The sequence below is a fragment of the Chaetodon trifascialis genome, chromosome 8, assembly GCF_039877785.1.
Source record: "Chaetodon trifascialis isolate fChaTrf1 chromosome 8, fChaTrf1.hap1, whole genome shotgun sequence".
Classification (NCBI taxonomy): Eukaryota; Metazoa; Chordata; class Actinopteri; order Chaetodontiformes; family Chaetodontidae; genus Chaetodon; species Chaetodon trifascialis.
In genome coordinates this window covers 22001404-22023071 of record NC_092063.1, presented here as the reverse complement: position 1 = coordinate 22023071, position 21668 = coordinate 22001404, and the positions used below count along the sequence as shown (strand labels likewise).

Sequence of the window (21668 nt, the reverse complement as noted above, 5' to 3'; positions counted from 1 at the left end):
GCACATGTTTGACGCAGGATAAACAAGACTTCTGGATTTGACGATTTGTCTTCAAAATAAAAGCATGAAGAGTTTTACTGTGAAACCGTATAAAAATGTGCAAAAAACAACGCCTTTATTGTATAAATGTGTGATTTATGATGGTTCTTGATACTAGATACGTATTTATCTAAATTTCTCTTTGTTTAGAAAAGCTAGCATGAATAATAGTCTTGTGCCTTTTCAAAGTTTGCGCTGACAGAGGTTTTTAGCAGTCAAAACCATTTTATGTCTTCAGACGTGGGTTTTATTTTGAAAGACAAGAAATGCTACTGTCTTTCATCCACTTCAGCTAGCTAGACATTCAACCGGTACATGTTGTGATTGTGCTCTGCCAGAATGTGAATTTAGCTATTTTAATTACTTGTTTTCTTAACATCGCACATCTTTCCATGGCTGCCAGTTTCTCCGTCAGTGCAGTGGATCAGCTAGCTTGATTACGAAGGTAACGCAAGTGTTATAATCAGATGTAAATGTTAGCTTAGAATCGGCTAACATTTAGCTTGAACCAGCTCTGAAATGTAGCTTTGTTAGTGATTCATATATAACGTAACGTTAAATCTTTGGGCAAAATTATTGTAAATAAGCACGATACGGGGGCTTTACGAATCTTTCGGAAAAGCTAATTCACTCTATTATAATTACATGGCAACTAAAATATGACTTTAATGATACAAGAAAGGACAAATTGTGTTGTGTGATGAGAAAGAAGAATGGCTTGAGTGCATCAGGAAGTCCATCTCTCCAATGTGGCGAGATCTGTTTTCTTGATTCCACTTCCTTTCTTGTCTTTCCTCAGGTGTTTTGGGGGCTTGATGCTGTCCATTCCTGTCCTGCCCTGTGCCAAGCGTCAGTATGGATGAAGAGACCCTCGAGGCAGCCATCTCCACCTATGGTGCCCAGTTGCAGCAGGTAGAGACAGCCCTGTCAGCTGGCCTGGACCCCTCCCAGCAGTCAGACCTGCTCAAACTGAAAGATGACCTTTGTCAGCTGATAGAGCTCACAGAGGCCAGCCTTGTGTCTGTCAAAAAGAGTCGTCTTCTGGCCAGCCTGGAGGACAGTAATGGACTGCAGTCAAACACCTCAGAGGCAGCAGCTGACCCGAGCGGTACAAACAGCAATTTGACAAGTGAGTTTGCTGCTTTCTACTCTGAACTCGGAGAATCTTCAGGTAGTAGCTCTGATACCAGAGAGAGGGACAGGGAGGAGGAAGGTGTGGTGGAGGAGGAGGGGGACGAAGAAGAAGAGGATTCACTCAGTGGCACCAAAGTAAGAGCGCCATACCGGACAAAATGGGGGACCCTGGAGTATCACAATGCCATGGTGGTGGGGGCAGAACCGCCAGATGGAGAAGAGGCACAAGTGAGAGTGCTGTATGTCTACCCCACCCAGAAGTCTATGAAACCCTGTCCATTCTACCTAGAGGACAAGTGTCGCTTCCCAGATAATTGCAGGTAAAGTGCAACGGTTTTGTTTTGGGTTGTTGTATTCATTTGCCCATTTCTGCCTTTGTTGTGAGAGCAGATGCATCATCCAGCAGGTGTCTGCTCATCCTGAAAGAACTCGTAGTCAGGGTGAGAGTGGAGAGGTTTGGTGTCCCATGACTGCGTTTAATGCACAAAGAAATTACTATGCATGTGTTTTCTAGAACAGTATGAACTCCGAGTGAGCTACACAGTGTTTCTCTTTTTCCCTTTTCATGGAAGGTTTTCCCATGGTGAAGTGGTCTACGTGTCGGAGCTCAGAGAGTTCCTTGAGTTTGACCTCAGTAATCTTGAAGAGGGCTCGTCCTGCTTGACTCGACATGAGGACGGCATCTGGTACCCAGCCAAAATCAAAGGTAAAGTGTTGACCAAGCCAGCTTTTGACAGTAAATGCTGCCAGACTGTGGCAGTGAATTCACATTAAGGTTGACTGAACTGAAATTAAAAAAATGTAATACAGTAAATGCTGTTGCTGAAAATCCGCATCAAGTAGTCTGAATGCAGTTGCACAATGTCACAAGAACAATCAAGACAGTGGTTCATGAAATGCGTCCAGTTAGTTTGAATATTTTGCTGACTCGAATGTCTTCTCTCGATGTAGAGATTGACAGTGGGTTCTACACTGTGAAGTTTGACTCACTGCTGCTCAAAGATGTTGTGGTCGAGGCCGACTGCATTATCCCGCCTTTGAGGGAAGACGACTCCCTCTCCTCTGACTCCGAGCTGGACGACCCGGGAGACGGAGATGACGAGGCTTATGCAAAAGGTGTGCTGGGGCATGTGTTCCCATTCCCTAAGTACAAGCCCCCTCAAAAAAATGTGAACATTTGACTTTGAAAGTTATTTGATGTTGTTTCTCCCTCATAAAGTAACTGTTTCTCCTTTGATTCTCAACAGTTATTGACTCTGCTGTAGCATTAAACAATGCAAGTTTTGGTGGCTGGGAGGCACATACCAGAGGCATCGGATCCAAGCTTATGCTCAAAATGGGCTATGAATATGGGAAAGGTAAGTGCAAGTGCACAACATTAAGCGCATTGTAGGCTTTGATTGAGTTTTTAACATAAAATGAGTAATACACTACACTCCATACAAATGTTTCACCAGCATTAGCAAGGCAGTTTTAACTCTACCAGGGTCGACTGAAGCATGTATATGCCAGGAAATCTGCATGGCATGGGAAATAAAAAAATAGCAGACATACAAGTGTAATTCAAATGACTCTTTCACAAACTTTCAATCAGTTGATTACAAAAGATGTAATGAAAACACGTCATTTCATTTAAGTAATAAGATGGACGCCATACATCTGTCTTATGTTAATAATGGCGCTGTTTCATTTTGCGCTTTTAAGTACATATTTGTGTGTTTCTCCACCTGTGTAACCAAGACAACCTCTTGCATTGGTCCTGTAAAAACATTCATATTAAGTCGAACTGTTTTGGAGCACATTCACACTGAACATGTTTGTAGTGGCTTATACACACTTTCATGAACATGTTATGTGATTAAAGACAGATATTATGATTAACAACAAAACAGGCAGACGTGGACCATAATGTTTGTGTAACATTAGAGAGGTTGGATCACATTTCTTATAATATGGTCTTGCTGAAAATACACTGCGATTGAAGAACATGTGTGTAATATGTTGGCACTGTAATTGCACTTCAGGGTAACTGATTCTGATTCAGAAATGATCATTTACATATTAAAACGTGTTGGGATGATAGAATGCATTTAAAATCTTCTCAGTCTTCTTGCTTTTCCCTGTCTGTACAGTAGATATGCAAAATAAAATGCAATGTGTTCCTCTTCCTCACACTTGTTTTCTCAGGCTTGGGAAAGATGCAGGAGGGTCGAGTGGAGCCCGTCATGGCTATGGTCCTACCCAAAGGTAAGTCTCTGGACCAGTGTGCCGAGCTCACCCAGAGACGCACCCAGAGCAAGACCGCAAAAGATGGCACACAGACGGGCCGCCCAAAGAGACGCAGAAAGCCTCTGGTGGCCACCGGAGGCCGCCATACTGTCTTTGACTTTCTCAACCACAAGCTAGGAGGCAAGAGCAGTGATCCCGCTGAGGGGGGTGCTGCTGCGCCATCAGCAGCAACTGGCTTAGAGGCTTACAGGGGAGGAAAAAGCACAAAGAGGAGTCTGAATGTGAAGCTGTTCCAGGCTGCTGAGAGGGTGTCCCAGACCGAGAGGGAGATCCAGAAACTGAGTGAGTCACTCAGCAGACAAACAGGAAGGTCAGTACTGAGTTCTGTCTGTGTTGTTCATTTTTTGTGCATTTCTGTATATCTATGTGTTTAATCTGATGTCTGCGGAAGGCTGGGAGCTGGCTTCAAATGAATCAAGACATCATTAATCTAATTCCAGTGGAACCTCAGCTCCCTGATATCGCCTCCATGGAGGGAACAGCCACATTAGCAATCATGGCATGACATGTAGCTAATTGTGAAATATAAGCTAGTTGCTATGAAACCCTGGTCAACTATAGCGGTAATTAATTAATTCATTTGAATGAACAAATAAGAAGGCTTGTTGGCGTAAAGATTTCAAGGTTAGACACTTGTTTTTCGTGGCCAGCTCATTCTGGAAAAGTGCAGCTGAAAACCAACTTGTCTCCCCGTCTCTCCCCTAATCTATTTGTTGTTTGTGTGTGCAAAGGGATGCATCCAGAGTGAAGCAGCTGGAAGAGAAGCTGTCAGCGGCCCGCAGGCTGCTGGCCCAGCAGAAAGCCCAGGAGCTGTCCATCCAGAGCGAGCACAGGAAGGCTGACACACACAAGAAGATGACTGAGTTCTAAACTCAGTTCGCTCAAAGACTCGGAGGATAAAGGCAGCTCTGCTTGCCTCAGATGAACTTTCGTCCCTTGCCTGTTGTCAGTTATTTGCTAAACTGTTCTTTAAAGACGTTTTTTAGCGTCATGGGTTCGTGCTTCATGCAGAATGGATCATTTGCTGAAGATCATGTCTGCTTCTCACTTTATTTCCAAGGACTGAGCATTTTGTTTGATCATCTGTTTGGTTCCAAACTGTACGGTTCACAAGGATGTTACAAACAACATTTTATTTACAATGAAAACTCTGTCTCAGCGTATTTGTCCTAATCAGCACTAAAATCCCTGTTTTTACCACTGTGCATCATCTGTCGTTCTCAACACACACCTTTAAGTCCAGTGTGAAGACATGTTTCTCTACCACAGAATCCTTAATGTGGTCTTTGTTGTACAGTACGTCTCTGCAAGAGGTTTCAGTGAGTCTGGCCACAGGCCGCCCCTGTATCCCTGGGTTTCTGACTGATGTTGAAACTACATCCTCAGGAGTTGGGAGACCTTTACAGAGTTTAGAAGTGAAGGCCCTCCATTTGCCCACGCCTCTCACTGGCTCATACTGCAGTCTTTGAAGCTACGATTGTAACCTCTCTATTAAATAATGAATCTTGAGAGCAGCTCGTCTGCTTGTAGATTGAACACACATTGCCTGTGGCGGTGGGTGTGTTTCAGACTCAAGGTTTAAGTCGTGATGTTAGGTAGCTGTAGGGGTCTTCATTCTTTTATGCTTTTCTTTTTATTAGTAATTTCTTATCTGAATGTGATGCAACATAATAACTGAAAACTGCTCATGTTGTCTTTTTGAATGAACACTTCTCAAAAGAATCAGACCAGCTGAAATATGCTGAGGTTTAGTGAGACCCCGAATCCACAAAGGCTGAATATATTCAACTAGGAAACCAGTGACCATCAGCAAGTCACAGCCATTGTGCTTTCCCTAAGGGGAAAGAAATGGTAAATACTCACGATAAAGCAATAGAGGCAGCAGGGAGATACAGCGCGCTTCATAAGCCATCCCTGAGGTGTCTCGATGGACTCTGGCGGAGCAGAGGGCAGCTGCACCTGCAGAACTCCTGAACCCTTGAGTCGGTACCCTGAGGGAAGCCCCGCTCGCACTCTGATCTGTTGAGTGGCAGCACTTTTAGATTGTTGGTGACTGGAGGGATCACACTGAATTTGCTGATCGTCGGGGAAAAATGGCAAAATGCAGTGTGTGTGTTGATTTAATGGGATCCCACGAGGGTCTGTGCTTCACGCTTTACCCCATTTATGAGCCTCAGGTCTCTGAGGGTATCGCTGCCCAGCCAGCAGCAGATTGACTGTGTGTGTGTGTGTGTGTGTGTGTGTGTGTGTGTGTGTGTGTGTGTGTGTGTGTGTTCAGGTCTTGGTGTGTCTTGGCTGGCTGTATGCGCTGCACACTCCTGCAGACGTCTGTCTCGTGTATGGATTCCGGGTGGCCTATTAGGGGAGTTTTGGCTGCTAATCGGCACCTATCAGAGCCTGGATTAAGTGATTAAGGAGATGTGATGGGAAAATTGATTGGACGGCCACCTTGACAGATGTTTTACTTGGGAATTCACACTAAGCTGTTTAGATGAAGGCTGCCAGGATACAGGGGTTGGCCTTCGAATGTGTAGAGTAGGTTGAGCTTTCTATATTATGTTAACAGAGAGCCCTCTGTTGTACAAATGTGCAGTCAGGTATAGATACAATCTTCCACTCTAATTGCTAAGAAAAATGTATGCATTTGTACACTTCACAATTTTTATCTGTTTGACAACCACCATGCCAAATTTTAGTTCATGGGGATATTGCAAATTTCAAGTCACATGGGTTCAGTCAGTCAGTCGGTACATAATTAATTATTTCAACAAATATAAGAATGAATTGCCATGAAATGTAGAAACATTCATGTTCCCCAGCAGATGATCCATTAGTGTCACCAGCAGGTCAAAGTTCTCACTTATCCTGTGAAGTATCACCAAATCTGGAAACGTGAAGCTGTTGGATGAATTATAAAAAACTTGGTGACCCCTTACCTTTTCAACATCAGGTCAGAATTTGTCCGATACTTTAGTTCAGTGTTTCTCAACTCCGGTCCTCAGGCCCCCCTGCCCTGCATGCTTTAGATGGTTCGCTCCTCCAACACCCCTGATTCAAATGAGTGGCTCGTTATCAGGCCACTGCAGAGCTTGATGACGAGCTGATCATTTGAATCAGGGGTGTTGGAGGAGCGAAAAATGTAAAAATGTAAAAAAAAATTATGCACAGGAATCAAAGAAACAGTAACATACTGTGATGTCAGTAATGAAAGTAGATATGAGACATAGTGAATTGATGGCCTTATGACATGGCACGTACTTCATGTCACCCCTGCCTTTTTAATGTGTGAAAAAATGTCAGTCAGTCACAGGGATTTTTATATGGTCTTGAGTCATATTCACACATTATGTGGAAAAAAGGGAAAAAGTCCACTATCTACTAATGTGGTTTTTATCTAAACACACAGATCAAATTGTTGCCCTCAGTGGTGTTTGCCAAATAACAGAGATTGGAAAAAGGACTGTAGAGCCCCCCAGGCGCTACAGGCCTGTGCACCTGGCCTGGCTGATCGCTGGCCTCAACCCCAGCAGACCCTCCAGCTTGAATTTTTATGTTATTTCTGTCTTCTGTCTGTTTTAGATAACTGCTTTTTGAGGGGTTGTGTTGGAAAGATTCACATTATAATTACATTTTTTATTTAGAATACTGTACTGTTATATAGGACTAACTATAGCTCTACAGTGCAGTGCACTGTATGCTGACTTTTTGCTTGGTACCTGTTAGCCTTAGCCTCAGTCTTTTAATGTTTTATCACAGTGCATATATCACAATCATCATGTACGCATTCAAAACTCTTTCACGGGCTTCCCATTTTAAAATGAATCAGTTGGAAACCTCAGAAAATCAGCTGGAGATTGAGCTTTCAACCATCTTCACTGAGATTTACCATTATCATTAGCTTATGCTACCTACAATATCAGCTGCTGCTAAAATCAGTTAGCGACTGGAGTCTCCTCAGCCCAGAAAATCCAATGCTGTTGACTAGAAATGAGTAAGCTATATAACAAAACACACATGTATATATATTGCCATACATACATTCATTCTCATCTTACATACATACAGCTCATCTGCAAGTACTATATATATAAAAAATATTATATCATACTAAATTAGAGAACTTAAACACAAGCCTACCTAAATACAACATACCTCCATACAGTGAATACATACATAACTATACAGCAATCTATCAAGAAGCAGATAGTAGCATTACCATCAGGTCCATCATGTGCCATAATTCAGTTATTAAATTCAAAAACCTCTCCTTGTCTAAATTAATTATCACAGCCCTGGAATGTATCTGCCAAGACAATCACTTAATTGAAAATAGCACTGAAGGTCAACTTTTCAAGGTAAATTTAATAACATGACATTTAGTTGTAATTAACAACTTTGTATACTTGCTTGACATTTTACATTGCTTCCTTGAGACAGCCAATGCAGAGGACCTTTACGGTGCTCCACCATCTGACGTACACATTTGTAATTTGCCTTTGTACGAATATTTAATCCTGAATTTATGCATATGAAGTCCCTGCTGGAAAGGCATGTCTTATCATTTAATGGAAATTAGTTTGTAGTTTCATAAAGACCAACCTCATTTCATTTCAGAATTCAATTGACAATATAGCCTGGTATTGTGTTTCCAGAGGAAACTGGAAGGACAAATGGAAATTAATATCCGTTCATATATGAATCTTTGCATACAGACAAAAGACTAACTTAAGCTTGACTTTTTCTAAAGCTGTGTAACTCATTTGGAGTTACAACGAAGTGCTACTTTGTATTTCAGACTGTCATCCAGCCTTTCTTCTGATTATGTGTTGGAGTCAATGAATAAATATACAGCAAAGCGCCTATTTCACCCTGTTTAAAGTGCTGTGTTTCCATATTGTGCTTAATTGCCATTTTCCCCTGTCTGTGTTTTGCAAAATGATCAATGGTTGGTCTTCTGCTGAGCCAGTGGAAATACAATAGTTTGTTGGCTGAGGTCAAAATTGAGGTCATCGCTGGGCATTCAGGTGTAACGTTACATGCTTTTAAATCTAATCAAATTCAAGGTTTTACTGAGCAGCAGGATGCAGATCTATGGGAACAGGAATAAAGTGGAGAAGAGTTGATGACTACCTGTAAACAGTAATTTAATACTTCTTTGTTTTGGTGGACACAAACAATTCAGAGTAGCTACATCAGTGACTGGATCTTAGCTTTGTTCCTCGGGTGTTGCAAAGCCCTCGTGAATAGAATTTGAGCATGAGGTATCCCAAGAGACAAGAAAAGTAAAACACCACCTTGTGACTACAATACATGCACATACTTACATTAAGGATAAGGGAAATTTCTCATCTCATTTTCCGCTGGAAGTCATTTGGAATTTGTGTTATCTGAGTAACATTTATCCAAGGAGGGTTGAATGAAGGGCAGCTTGAAAACATTTCAAGAGCCAAAAGGCTTCTTCATTCTGATTGGTGGGGAGTCTGAGCTACTTAACCTCAGTGGGGTAGCTATCAAGCTCATTCATACCACCGGGTTCATTAGTGTTCCTGGCTGTTGTAACAGCAGTCATTGGAGTCACTTGAGGCCAAGTGTAAATGACAGTCCTTAGAGTTGTCGTGCTTACGAGAGCTATTTGAACGTTACCTGATTTTGTAATGGCAATGCAATAAGACTTAAGGTGCCTTCAGATAGCAAGCAGTTGCCACTGTCCCTGTTGAGGCCAATGGCAGCACAGAAGCAAGGAGAGGAAGGGCAGCCGCCACTCCCATAAAGAGGCACAGATCTGTGCTGCTGTATTCAGAGTTTAAAATGGTTGAACTTTTTCATCTTCCTGCCAATCCTCACTGAGTGGCCATGGCAATGACAGAAATCACATAGAGGGAAACAATTGTGGCGTCTGAGTCCCCTGAATGCTACACCTGTTCACCAGCAGAAAACAGACCAATCACTGAGGAGGAACACTACTGAAGTACTATCAGCTTCAAAGTCTGGGAACAGCAACAGCATTTGTGATATTAGTCAGAGAAACTTGTTGACATTAATTGTGTTGTGTTGCCAAACACTTCCTCTATTCTTCCTCTATTCTGTGAGGCTGCACAGTAATGGTTTGAGCTAAATTCAAATTCAAACTGGGTGTTCCAAGTCCTAACAAAGATCTGCAAAACACATTTAAAATAATAATTATGATACTTGTGTTCAGCGCTTACATAGACAGTTATCATTCTCTGTCACACTCATTGTAACCTAATAAAAAAACATGGACAATGCACCACATGTCTGAATCAACACAGATTTGTCTGCATGTGTGTCAGTTAATCAATGTGTCGTGTCGTCAAGGCTTTTGCTAGCCAATGAGTCACAGGCAAGGTCATAGGCTATGATGCTTGTGGCCCTTTCAGTTAGCCGTCATGCTGAAAAGAAAGCCAGCCTTTTCTAAAGAGCTGCAGGAAGCTTACTTCTTCCTTCATAAAGTACCCAGCATTGAAAATGCTGCATTCATGGTGTCCATGGTGTTAAAAGGTGAGCACATGCATGAACGTGTGGTACACTTAAGGGTCTTGGTTTGAGGGCTTGAAAATATGGTCACCTAAGCTAAATGGTGTCATCAAAACAGTGTCATGATGCTGATGTTTAGCAGGTATAATGTTTATCATGTTCTTGGTCTTTAGTGTAGCGTGTTAACACAAAGTACAGAGGCTGATGAAGGGTGATTAGTCCTGCAGGTATGTGGTCATGAACCAAAGTATTACCTAAAGTATTACCTAAACCTTACCTAAAGTAAGCAAATTCAAATTTTGGTCTCATGCAGTAAATGAAAAGCGAAGGGGTCATCAAAGTTATTGCAGCTCATATAATGAGGGTAACATGAATGTCAATACCAATTTCATGACAATCAATCCAATAGATGTCAAGACATGTCACCCAAAACCACAAATGTAAAACCTGATTTTGGTGCTCAGGGTAAAGTCTGGGGAGCACCAAAGTCATCTGGATTCAACCTCTGGGAACCTGACAAAATTTCATGGCAATTCATTACATTTTTTTTGGGCTGGACCAAAGTGCTGAACTGACTGACCAACTGACAAACCACCATTACCATCACTTTGGCCACATTGCTGACATGACTAACAAAAGAGAGCATGCCAGGTCAGCTTCCTGAAAGTTATCTAGGACAAATCCATACTTACACCTCATATATGGTATTCCATGCAGCTTATTGTCCTCGGCCAAGTAGTGTCAGTATCTTGCAGCACAATTAACTTTGCTGAGTAGCTGTAAAAGCTAAAAGATACTGAAAACATCCACAGAATGCGAAGATGTTAACAAAGATTTGGAGCTATTCAACTATAAAGTCCTCTTAAAATCAACCTCCTTCATTAATAACATACCTCTCTTTGTATGGTAATGGGTATGCAACATTTTTAAAAAACAAAGAATTGTGAAACAGTATTTTGGTGATTGGTATCTTACAGTATACTAATAAACAGTCGCTTTTTCTCTCTGGCATCATCGTACATATCAGATCTAATTGTGTTGCACACAGTGTAAGATGCAGAGTAGAGGCTGTTTTTTTTTATCGACAACAATAATGCAAATGTTGGCATAATTAATAGGGCAGGGTATTTTATTCATATTCATCTTCAACTATAAATATCAATCCAGAAAATGAATTATTGTGGACTTGAAAATCATGCTTGGCTAAAAATGAATATCAGGCCAATCATTCCACTTCTATTCTACTAATTTCTCAAGCAATAGAATCAAATGTGCCCTTGGCTTTTTAGGTGCTGAGGTTGAGGGGAGGAAGGGCTATGAACGACTGGGGAAAGTGACTTTAAATCCCTACAAACAAAGACAATGGTTGAAAGAAATACTGAATAAATTAAATAAATGTTTATTTAACTGCTGGGATTAGAAAATCACAGAGATGTATGTGTGCTTACCTGCACAGGAGCCATTGCAAAAATACCTGAACACACACAAACACACACACAACTCCTTTCCAGCACTGAATTCTGACAAATCATGTTGCACAGAAACATGAATATTTTAGGAATATTTGGTGAGGGCACTGCACTGTCAACTGTTGTCAACTATTGTCAAGAAACACTGACATTGTAATAGGAATGTTAAGGTTGACATTTAAATCAAACCTTTTACAGTCTCATAGACATCTTTTGGTGTTTCTGTGCCGTTTTCTGCAGTTGTAAATGGGTCAAAGTCTGTTTTCTCTGTTTTTCATGAAGGTGACAGTTTGAGCCATACAGCTCAATGTCAAAGTGGAGTGATGCGGAGGGATATTTTAGCTGTTGGCCTTTTGCCCTCATAAAGAATTTATATTCCCACTGGAATCAATGATAGATATTTAATCGCATTTCTCCGTGAGTAACCTTTTGATAACCCGGGGCAAGAGCAGGGAGTGTGACTTGTAGTTCCTTTGAAAAATAGTAAATAAAAAGATAAATGATAAACCATTCTTTTTTATAAGACAGCATGTCTTCCTGTCAGTGTTCATGGTCTCCCTTTCCCTCCATGGTGAGTGTCTAGATCATTCCAGCCAGCCAAGGAGGCAGAAAGAGTCCCACAGATCCCAGTATACACACCAATACAAACATCCAGAGGAATATCCTGTCGATGACCATGGCCACATACTTCCAGTCCTCCTTTACCTACCAGATAAGAGACACAGAGAGGGACATTTCAAATTTCATACCACACCACCTTTCTTTTTACCAGCTGTCAGTTTTCACCCTTGATTGATTTCTCTCGAATGGCTGATTTTTCCATTATAAGGCAGCTATCTCCTAAATGTCAGTCAATCCTTGCTTGTCTTTCTTATGAAAAATTCAAGGTCAAATTACTGAGGTCCCATCGTTTCAAAGAAAGGCTTTTTCTGGCTAGAGATTGAAAGTAGATTGTAGTTTTGACATTGACTTGTGTCAATGAATGCAACGACTTCCCTCACTGATTTTAAAATCATTGAACACATTTTTTAACTTCTCCCATCGCACAAAGACAGCTTTGTCTTTTTTCCCCCAGTGACTCAGCAATTCATACTGAATCAGTACGGTATACTTAAAAGCTTTTAGTTGCTTAGCAGAGTCATGTAACCTTTCTGCACTGTCAGAACTAAAGCCTGACAGTGTGACACATGAACTGCTACATGAGGTAAATTCTCAGTAAACTTGTCCGATGATAATTTTCTCAAGGAAACTTAATTAGTGTATGTCATGTAAGTAAATCTTACAGTACGTTGTAGGAGCGCTCCCTTTTGATTACAAGGTGCATCCTGTTGAACTTATACACTGAAAATTTTTAACTGATGATTACAGCTCGAATATTTTATTTTTTCCTCACATTTGAACAGAAGCTCAAATTTCAAATAAAGAATGACAGCCCAATTGAATGTGCTGAAATTGGGATTTTATATGTATTCAAGAATATTGAATGGAATCTGACAAAACACAATTAGTCCGTATTAAGTTGTGGCTCCGACTTTTCCCAAATATGAGCACTCTGTAAACATTAAGAAACTGTTATGTCATTGCCATTTTTTTTTTTAAAACAATCATTTCTCTCAACTCACTGAGAAATCTGCATCTTCTGCCCTGAGATGATCAGCGATGTACTGAACTCCCTCTATGGCCCGTCGCATGGCAGGAGAAATAGTTGGAACCACGGTATCCTGTTGGGTACTCGCATCTTTAGTGGACTCGGCTGTGAGGGTCTGTGCTTGGTGGTCTGCAGGGGCTTGTTTCTTCACCAGCCCTGTGATCCCGATGACCCCAGGCCCTTCGTCATGCAGACAGCAGTACTGGAAGCTGCGGGAACGACACAGATGCCCAGATCTTGGAGGAAGCTCCTTCTGCTGGTCAAACATTTGCTCTGCACTCAGAGAGCGGCCATTTGGGGCCAGTGTCTTGGGGTCTTCCCTGGATAGATTACGAATTGGGCCCAGTGGCAAAGATAGGGGTAAGGACAGTTGGGAAGAAGATGAGGCAGCAGAATTGTGTCCACGTAGGGGATGTTTCTCTGAGAGAACTGAGTACTGACCGGATGTGGACCGGCAGAAAATGTTGGCCTTCAAAGAGTGATCTTCCTCATTGCAGTCCTTCAGTGGAGAGGAGGGTGGAGAAGGTGAGCAGACAAGGATGCTTGGACTGTCGGATGGAGTCTTTGGGAGTGTATTCTCAACCTGGCCCATCTGTCTCAACCCTGTCTCTAACCCTGTCCAAAAGGCCTGTGAGTTACCTGTTGCAGATATGGTGGTAGGATGGTGCATCATCTCAATCAGCTTCTTGCAGTGCTGCTTGGCTGTGCCCGGCGGACGTTTCATGAAGAGGACTCGTGGCACCATGTCCAAGAATACTCTCCGCACCCAGTGAGGCATGCCGTGAGTTTGCGGTGATCTGTGATGTACGTTTAACACGAAGACAGTAATTATGATGGAGAGTGTGACGAAGACCATAGTGAAGAGCAGGTATTCACCAATCAGTGGAATCACCAGCGAGGTGGACGGTATAATCTCTGTGATCAGCAGGAGGAATACTGTTAGGGACAGTAACACCGAGATACACAAGGTGATCTTCTCTCCGCATTGCGATGGCAAATAAAACACCAGCACAGTCAAGCAGGAGATAAGAAGACAGGGGATGATAAGGTTGATAGTGTAGAACAATGGAAGCCTCCGGATGATGAAGTAATAAGTGATATCTGCGTAGATCTCTGTGCAGCACTCATACTTTTTGGTATTGTACTTGCCCACTGCATTGATAATGACCCACTCGCCACTCTCCCAGTAGTCCATCTGGTCCACATCGCTGGCCATGCTGATTAGATCAATCTTGGCGCGGTCATAGGTCCATGAGCCAAACTTCATCTTGCAGCTTTGCTGGTCAAAGGGGAAAAAGGTGACATCTATGCTGCATGAAGATTTGTAAATGGCCGGTGGCATCCACTTTATCCGACCGTCATAGAACAGATGTGCCTTTGTGAGATGAGTTACCGCGAAGTCGCCATCAGCACTGTACATAAAGAACAGGATGTAAAAGGGAAGAACATTTTCCAAAATGTACTTAATAAAATGTCATAAATAAGGTAGTTCTTAATCACTTTGAGAAACTACAAGCAAAAACTAATAGTGTTTTATTCGAATGACTGACTTACTTCACCTGAAGGACAAATGATTCAACTTTTTTATATAATGATAGCGATATAGGACAAGTGCAAAGCATACAAGATCATGTTTTTTTTGCCTACAAATACAATACAATAACACAATTGAATAATTATTTACTATGATTCAAATCTTTTTACTTGTAATCTTTGCATTCCACCTCTACATGCTTGTATTAGCATGCATACTTGCAAAGATGCCATATTTGTTAAAATATGTATGCTGATGATTTTCAAATTTACATTTATCACCAAGCACATAAAAGATTGGATGTGCCAAATTTCCCACAAATACATGCAATGAAATAAAAGTAATAACTGAAGTTTTAAGTTCACTCTGTTCTGCCTGCATCTGTTCTGATCTGCCTGCCCTCTGGATTCCTTCCTTGTTGCTGAATATAAGCCGTGTTTTTATGCAGTAAATACCACTGGCGGACAACATAGACGCAAACACATAGACGCCGATGCATGTTGCCCTTCAGCCTGTTCCAGTGGTGCAGTAAAGTTAAACTAAATCAAATATTTTATTGTGTCATCAAAGATTCAGACCTTAATTGACCCGTCTGACTTTGAAATACCACATACAATAAATATGTTTTACAAATGAAGTTGCCATGCCATGCCATGCCTAGTTCATTATTACAAATAAATGACTGAGCCACAGAGTCATCATGAGAAAGTGCACTCATGGTTTTATAATGACATATGAATTTGACAGTTGTATTTAGCAAATTCTGACATGCCTGTTTCTCATACAGTTTTTCATATAGCTGATTTCCCTCATTTAGAGTCCAATAAGTACAGGTCAACCTGAGGCAGTCATATGCTTGCAGAAGCATTTTGTCTAAGGCCATTTGAAACGCATCCAATTAAATTTCATCTTCTAATTCCCAGCCTAATGTACTGAATTGTACGATTCACCGAGCTTTGTTTGTGAGCACATCCATTAAGGCTGACCTTGTTCACATTTATTTTAGCGAAATTACTTTATGAAATTGGCCCAGGACAAGATGCTTGGCACATCCACATAATCTTCATGTTTTCCCTCCAGTCATGCCATCTGTTGGAATTAAATCATCAAAATCTGAACATTAGTTGCTACACAATTATTTTTGCCTGAAAAATGACATTTAAGATCCCAGAACCTCTTAGAGTTTCTTTACATGAGAACATACAGGATATTGATATAGATCCTCACTTGTTGTAGAGGACAATGTCAGGCCTCCATATGATCTCTGAGGGAATACGGATGGAGGTGACATTTTCGTATTCCTCCGGGTCCCAGCGGAGTTTGTAATCGTTCCACTCCTGCAGGAAAAGATTAATCATATTTGTATGCTGTAGCTTTATATTAGACTTAATCTTTAGCATGTGGTCTGTCACTCATGGTCACATACTTGCTTGACCCAGACGTTTGTGGTCATCATCTGGTTCTTCTCATCCTTATTTCATGAAAAGGGAAGAGAAAAGTATTGTGACATTCATCTTCTTTCAAACGTCAGTCAGGACATCAATCACATAGGTTGAATTTCTTTGAACACCTCATTTTCTTGAAGTCAAAGCTGCTACATGCACTCGCAAATTAGTTATAGAACAAATCAACAGACACACACTCTATTAAAAAAACAACCAAAAAAAGGCAGATTAGTCATGTAATACACCAGGAAAAAAAAGGTATTAAGCAGTGCTTCATGCAAAAACACCCTCACTGTACAGTGTCTGCTGTCACTGCTGTTAAGATGCTTTCTCCAGCTCTCTCCCAGCAACATCTAAGACAGAGCAGTCAGTGAAAGCACTCTGCAGGAGAAGACAACTTCACCCAGAGCTGACTCTCACTGCCAGGCATGTGGAGCAAGCACTGTCACCTAATTGTGTGTCAAAAATCTGGTGAATCATCCCCGCAGTGATGCAGGTTGTACGTATTCAATCTCGAAGCTGCACCAGGCAACTCTGCATGGCTCCAAGTGAGGTGTTATGAAATGGTTTTACTTCAACAGAAGCATTGCAACATCATTTGTGAAAACTGCATGTGCGATTAAAACCTCAGAGGCTCTGCAATGCAAAGATACCACAGGTACACGACAGAATAAGAGCATCATTGTGTTGAAAGCAGCAGAGACTGGGATGCTGTTTTGGAGACAGTTTTGAATATTTACTGCCTGTATTAGCATACTTGACAACTGAATTTAATTTAGGAAAATAATTCAATCTCTTGTGTTGTGGTTTAATTTCCGCTGATAAGTGATCTGTATATTTAAATTTATCTCTCCTGCCTAGAGTAGCTTTGAGCTGGTTGCTATTGATATGATCGTAGTGAACATAATACATAAAGACGGAAAGAGAACAACTGGAAATGTGTCATTTACACCACTGCATTGAATCAACACCATCATGACTTGAAATTCATAATAACACATCCACCTTTAAAGGAGCACACCAGCACCTAAACTGACCAAAGATATTTGAAGGTAAATTTACATGCCTCATAATCTGCTGCTGCTGGCTGATTTACAAACTATCAAGCCTGCAGACGGACATTAGCAATGCACATGTCCCTGCTGAATGTTTATGTGGTCACTCATTCAATATGCCAAGATGCAGGAGAAGACATGTTCATGTTTGTAAACTAGACAAGGAGGCTTTAGCAGGAAAGTTCATCTCCGTGGTCTTTGGCTCTTGTGCTGTGTAGCATGCTGCTGTGTCTAGAAGACATAGATGAAGGACTAATGTTATTCTGAGACAATACAAAAATAGGAGGCTTCATTATCAAAGATTTTATATTTTGTACATTTGTGCCTTTTGGTTTCAGATTTTTTTCTCAAAGGAGATCACAGGACAAGTGATTTGCAGCAGATCTGTATGCTGTAGCAGACAAAAAAAAAAAAAAAAATGCAGTTTAGATCTGCTGCGTGGAACTTTTGTTTCCCCCTTCTGGCAGTGAGAGAGAAGTTACACAAACCCTGTTAATGTGCTCCATCATACTCCTCCTCCTCTGTAGCCTTCTTGATCTCTATAGTTGCTTCTCCCATCAGCTCTGGCTGACCAATCATTTGCATTTTTGAGGTTTTACTCACCACATCAATAAGCTGGGCAATAGACAGTCCAAAGTGAACTAGCACTGTGTCTGTAGTGTTTTCCACAGGCCGGGAGAGCTTATTGTAATGCACGAACAGATCCTGGAGCAGCCTCTCTTCAGCATGGCCACGAGGTCCAACTTGGGAAAAAACTAAGGGGAGAAAAGAAGAGATTAAATATATCTGAAAGACTTAAATGACATGATTACAATGTGTCATTTATTGCCTTTTTAGTAGTTAAAAAGAAAACATTTAGATTTTTACTTAAGACTGCATATACAGTAGGTGCCTCAGATAATATTGCTGCTCATTTCAGCACATTTTATGCAGACTTTGCGAGTGATCTTCTATATTATAACCCTGTTTAAAATAGCAACCATGATTTAAAATGCATAATATTAATATTTAGTACATTTTCTACTGTCAACAATATCTTCATCTATAATGGATTCAGCTGATGTGGCCATGCCACCTTAAAGAATCCACTGTAGACACAGAGTGTAATCTAAAGGGAAGGTGACCTCTATTATACAGGTGGCATATGGTTACATGAGACTGTATCTGAGTGATGAGACGTAGAGGTGGTGGGGGGGGGCTTCAGGAGATGAGAGAAGACGTAAGAGGAAGGATGAATCTGAATCTGAGGACATCCGTTGTGTCTCTGAACAGACGTGGTGATGGAGCGATTTGCCAAGACGTCTCACCCCTCCCTCACCCCCCCAGCCCCTCTCGGAATCTGTATCTCGGTGCCTCTCTGCTCCGGCTGCTCTAATGGAGCAACTCAATCACACACCCCCTTTACAATCAGCTCACATAGCACTGAGGATGACCTAATGAGGTCTGGGAACAATTAAAGAGACGGGCACCGTCCTGAGGCTCGTACAGTACAATGTCCTTTGTGTTCCAATCCTTTTTCATATTCAATTAAGTATTTTGCTATTCTGGACATTGTGCATCTGTGCAGGTAATTCAATGGCACAGCAATACATCACAGACTGTGGCTGTGTTTCAGCGGACTCATTGATATTGCATTATACCTGGCATTACTGCATATTTCACTCTTTCTTTTGTGTGGAGCATTATGTTGTATTGTTAGGGAGGTCTTTTTGAATACCTCTTCACTATTGGAGTCACATGATCACATAGGAAGGCTGTCCATCTACCTACCTACCTACTTATCTACCCATCTACCTATCCATCTATGACAAAGATGCTCTGCTGGTCTAACTTGCATTCTGAAAATAGGGACACAGGTGTTTGTTGTCATGCTGTTGGCCTTCCTCTCGGGTCCTCCGACCCACTCAATCAAAGCTGATGGGCTGTCCTTCAGTTGCCTGAAAACTGGCATCCTCAATTTTTAAAGGCTTGAGATCAATATCTTATTAAATGGATATAGTTTCTTTTGTTGCCCCACGTCTTGTCTTCCTGTTTGCAACTGAATCTGTCTGACATGTCTAGATGCCAAACAACCTTGAAATGTCTGTGCAGTTTCAGATGAGAGACACAGACACACAGGTACCATTGTTTGAATGCATCCACTCAGAGGGATATCTGTTGAATGCAGCTGATATTCAATAAAGAGGAACGCTCCAGTAGATTCTAAAGCAGCCTTGCAACTAATGGGTTTAGATAGGGGAGCTCGCAGGGTGTCCTGACTTTGACAATGAGTGGGTCAGAGCTGTAATGTGTGCAGGAGACTGTAGAGAACTGTAGGATGAGTTTACCTCCGGACGGTGTGCCTTACAGGACACCAGAAATAGCACCGGTACAGATTGTAATGTTACCAGTCACTGGTTCTCTTTTCATAGTGAGCCTTTTCATTCCAGGTGACTGTGATATAATTCCTCAGCTTTCTTTTTCCTTTCTGTGTGAGAATATCTGGTTCTTTGTCCTTTAAGTCATGCCATTCTCCTGGATGCTCTACCACTATGCTCTCATGATTTATTCATGCACACAATTTAAAATCAAACAAGATGAATTATGTGAATCATCCACAAAATTTAACAATACAACAAATTTCTAGTAATGTTTATGCTCTGATGTTTGCAGTTTTGCAAAGCACAAGCTAAAGACTTTCACTCTGCTTCGATATCTTGATGTGTCACAGGTACTAGACCCAGTTCTGTCCTCATTTGATCAATGCACTCTCACAGGCCAATAATGCATTTGCAGCAGATGTCACCATTCGTAAAAGTGAGTCTTGTTCCTGAACCAAGCAGATAAAGCTTGTTACCAGGTCACTAAGCAACGGATGGAGTTTCTACCTCCTTATCCAATGAAAACCATTAAAAATGGCAATGTTTTTTATGCCCTGAAGGTTGTATTTTTGTCAGTGATTGTGTTACTCATCTTGCCAGATTATTCTTCAGATAAAAAATCTGAGCCTTTCTAATGAATTATAGGACTGCAACTTCATTAGGAACTGTATGAAAATCATTGGAGTGTGGAGGGGGGCTGTATCTTATATTTTATAGAAAAGCAAGACCCTCCTCTGCCTTTTTAAATACTTTCTTTGGACCTGGTATTACTTAGAAAGAAACTGCAATACACCCCCCTTAATATGTCACAACAATATATTTATGACAAATATAACAAAATCCCAAATACCATAAACTTCTTACAGCCACTGAACGGTCCAGGCATCAACTTTTTTGGTGCTGAATAACTTGAGCACTGCAATATTTTCGCCCCAGAATTTAAAAATAATAATTATAATTTGTGATGAGTAAATGTTGAAATACCTTCCTCTGCCTCCCAATAAATACAGAATGCCCTCCCCTTATTATTTTCACACAGTCCCTTATGTTGATTAAAAAGAAGAAGAAAAAACAGAGAGCTAAAGCAACAGTAAGTGACAGAAATGGAAAGGATTTACCTTGTGGACAAAGAGTGAAGAAAAGTAAGCTTAAATATTTGTATGCATCCATAGCACCCTTAACAGAATCCATCTCTATGAGTGAACTCTCTCCAACTTCTGCTGGGTTTCAGTCCCCACAGTCATCTGTCCTGTAACAGCAAGGCTTCAGGAGGTTCAGATTAGGTTCAACAGCCAGATGGAGAGGTCATGTCGGTCCATGTCAGCCCCAGGCCCCGTGTTCCTCCTGATTCCATCTGTCCGTCCCTTCAGTTGCTCCTCTCTTCAGTGTGAGTGTCAGCATCAAGGACCACAGACGTGTAGTTTAGTTGATCCAACACTTGAAAGTCCCTCCTCACTCCAGTGGAATCCTTCATCCAAGTGTGGCTTATCCCTCTCTTCTCCACCCTCCCTGTCGATGTTACTCCCTCCCTCGCCTCTCATCTCTCCGCCTCCTCATCTCATCTCTCTCTCTCTCACTCTCTCCCTCACTCTCACACACACACACACACACACACACACACCTTATTTCTCTTTGCATCCTCTCCTTCCCTCCCACTTATTTCTTTTCTCCCTGTTCCAGTTTTCTCTCTTTCACTTGTTTCCATGAAAAACAGTGAACTTTTTTGTTTATGTGTGTTTGTGTGTGTGTGAGGGAAAGAGAGGATGTATCTGTTGAGATTTTCTTACCAGAATATACAGTATACATGAGCAGTGCTGTGTGTGTTTTTGCAGATCAATTGTTTCTATGTGAGCTATGCTAGAGTGTGTGTAGATGCCTGTCAAAGTCCAGACTTGTGAAAGTGGCGGTGAGTCATAGGACCTGGATGCTCTTCAATCTCCTCCCTGCCCTGTTTCCCAGGAGCATATTTCCAGTCCCCCCTCTCTTTATCTTACCACCTCTTTTCTCTTTTAAACACCCCTGACCCTCACCTGCAGTCAATTTTTCTTCCACGTAATGTCTTTCACACAGAGAGAGGTTTCTCTGCTCTGCAACCTCTTTGTGCATCACTGCCAGTCTCCCTTACAGTTTTTATACGTCAGCAGGACTCAATGCCAAGGCTGGCCATCTATTGAGACAGTTGCATTTGCTTGAGGTGTAT

General features: G+C 41.5%; 2 protein-coding genes across 2 annotated transcripts; one reads left to right on the top strand and one right to left on the bottom strand.

Moving 5' to 3' along the window:
- Positions 1-320: 320 nt before the first annotated feature.
- On the top strand, positions 321-4666 carry zgpat (zinc finger, CCCH-type with G patch domain). Its single transcript, XM_070967518.1, has 7 exons — positions 321-484; positions 839-1493; positions 1746-1879; positions 2125-2289; positions 2421-2531; positions 3361-3772; positions 4194-4666. Exons 2-7 carry the CDS (start codon positions 895-897, stop codon positions 4330-4332), a joined length of 1560 nt encoding a protein of 519 aa, XP_070823619.1. The 5' UTR covers positions 321-484; positions 839-894; the 3' UTR covers positions 4333-4666.
- Positions 4667-11084: 6418 nt separating this feature from the next.
- chrna4b (cholinergic receptor, nicotinic, alpha 4b) lies at positions 11085-20950 on the bottom strand. Its single transcript, XM_070968146.1, has 6 exons — positions 20587-20950; positions 17712-17863; positions 16035-16079; positions 15836-15945; positions 13049-14486; positions 11085-12131 (listed from the first exon to the last, which is right to left on the bottom strand). Exons 1-6 carry the CDS (start codon positions 20657-20659, stop codon positions 12006-12008), a joined length of 1944 nt encoding a protein of 647 aa, XP_070824247.1. The 5' UTR covers positions 20660-20950; the 3' UTR covers positions 11085-12005.
- Positions 20951-21668: the final 718 nt, after the last annotated feature.

Coding starts and splice junctions, on each gene's coding strand:
- zgpat (XM_070967518.1), top strand. CDS start 895: ATGGATGAAGAGACCCTCGAGGCAGCCATCTCCACCTATGGTGCCCAG. Junction 1,880..2,124: donor GTACCCAGCCAAAATCAAAG/GTAAAGTGTTGA, acceptor CTCTCGATGTAG/AGATTGACAGTGGGTTCTAC. Junction 2,290..2,420: donor TGACGAGGCTTATGCAAAAG/GTGTGCTGGGGC, acceptor GATTCTCAACAG/TTATTGACTCTGCTGTAGCA.
- chrna4b (XM_070968146.1), bottom strand. CDS start 20,659: ATGGATTCTGTTAAGGGTGCTATGGATGCATACAAATATTTAAGCTTA. Junction 15,946..16,034: donor CAAACGTCTGGGTCAAGCAA/GTATGTGACCAT, acceptor CTTTTCCTGCAG/GAGTGGAACGATTACAAACT. Junction 14,487..15,835: donor GACATTGTCCTCTACAACAA/GTGAGGATCTAT, acceptor CTTTATGTACAG/TGCTGATGGCGACTTCGCGG.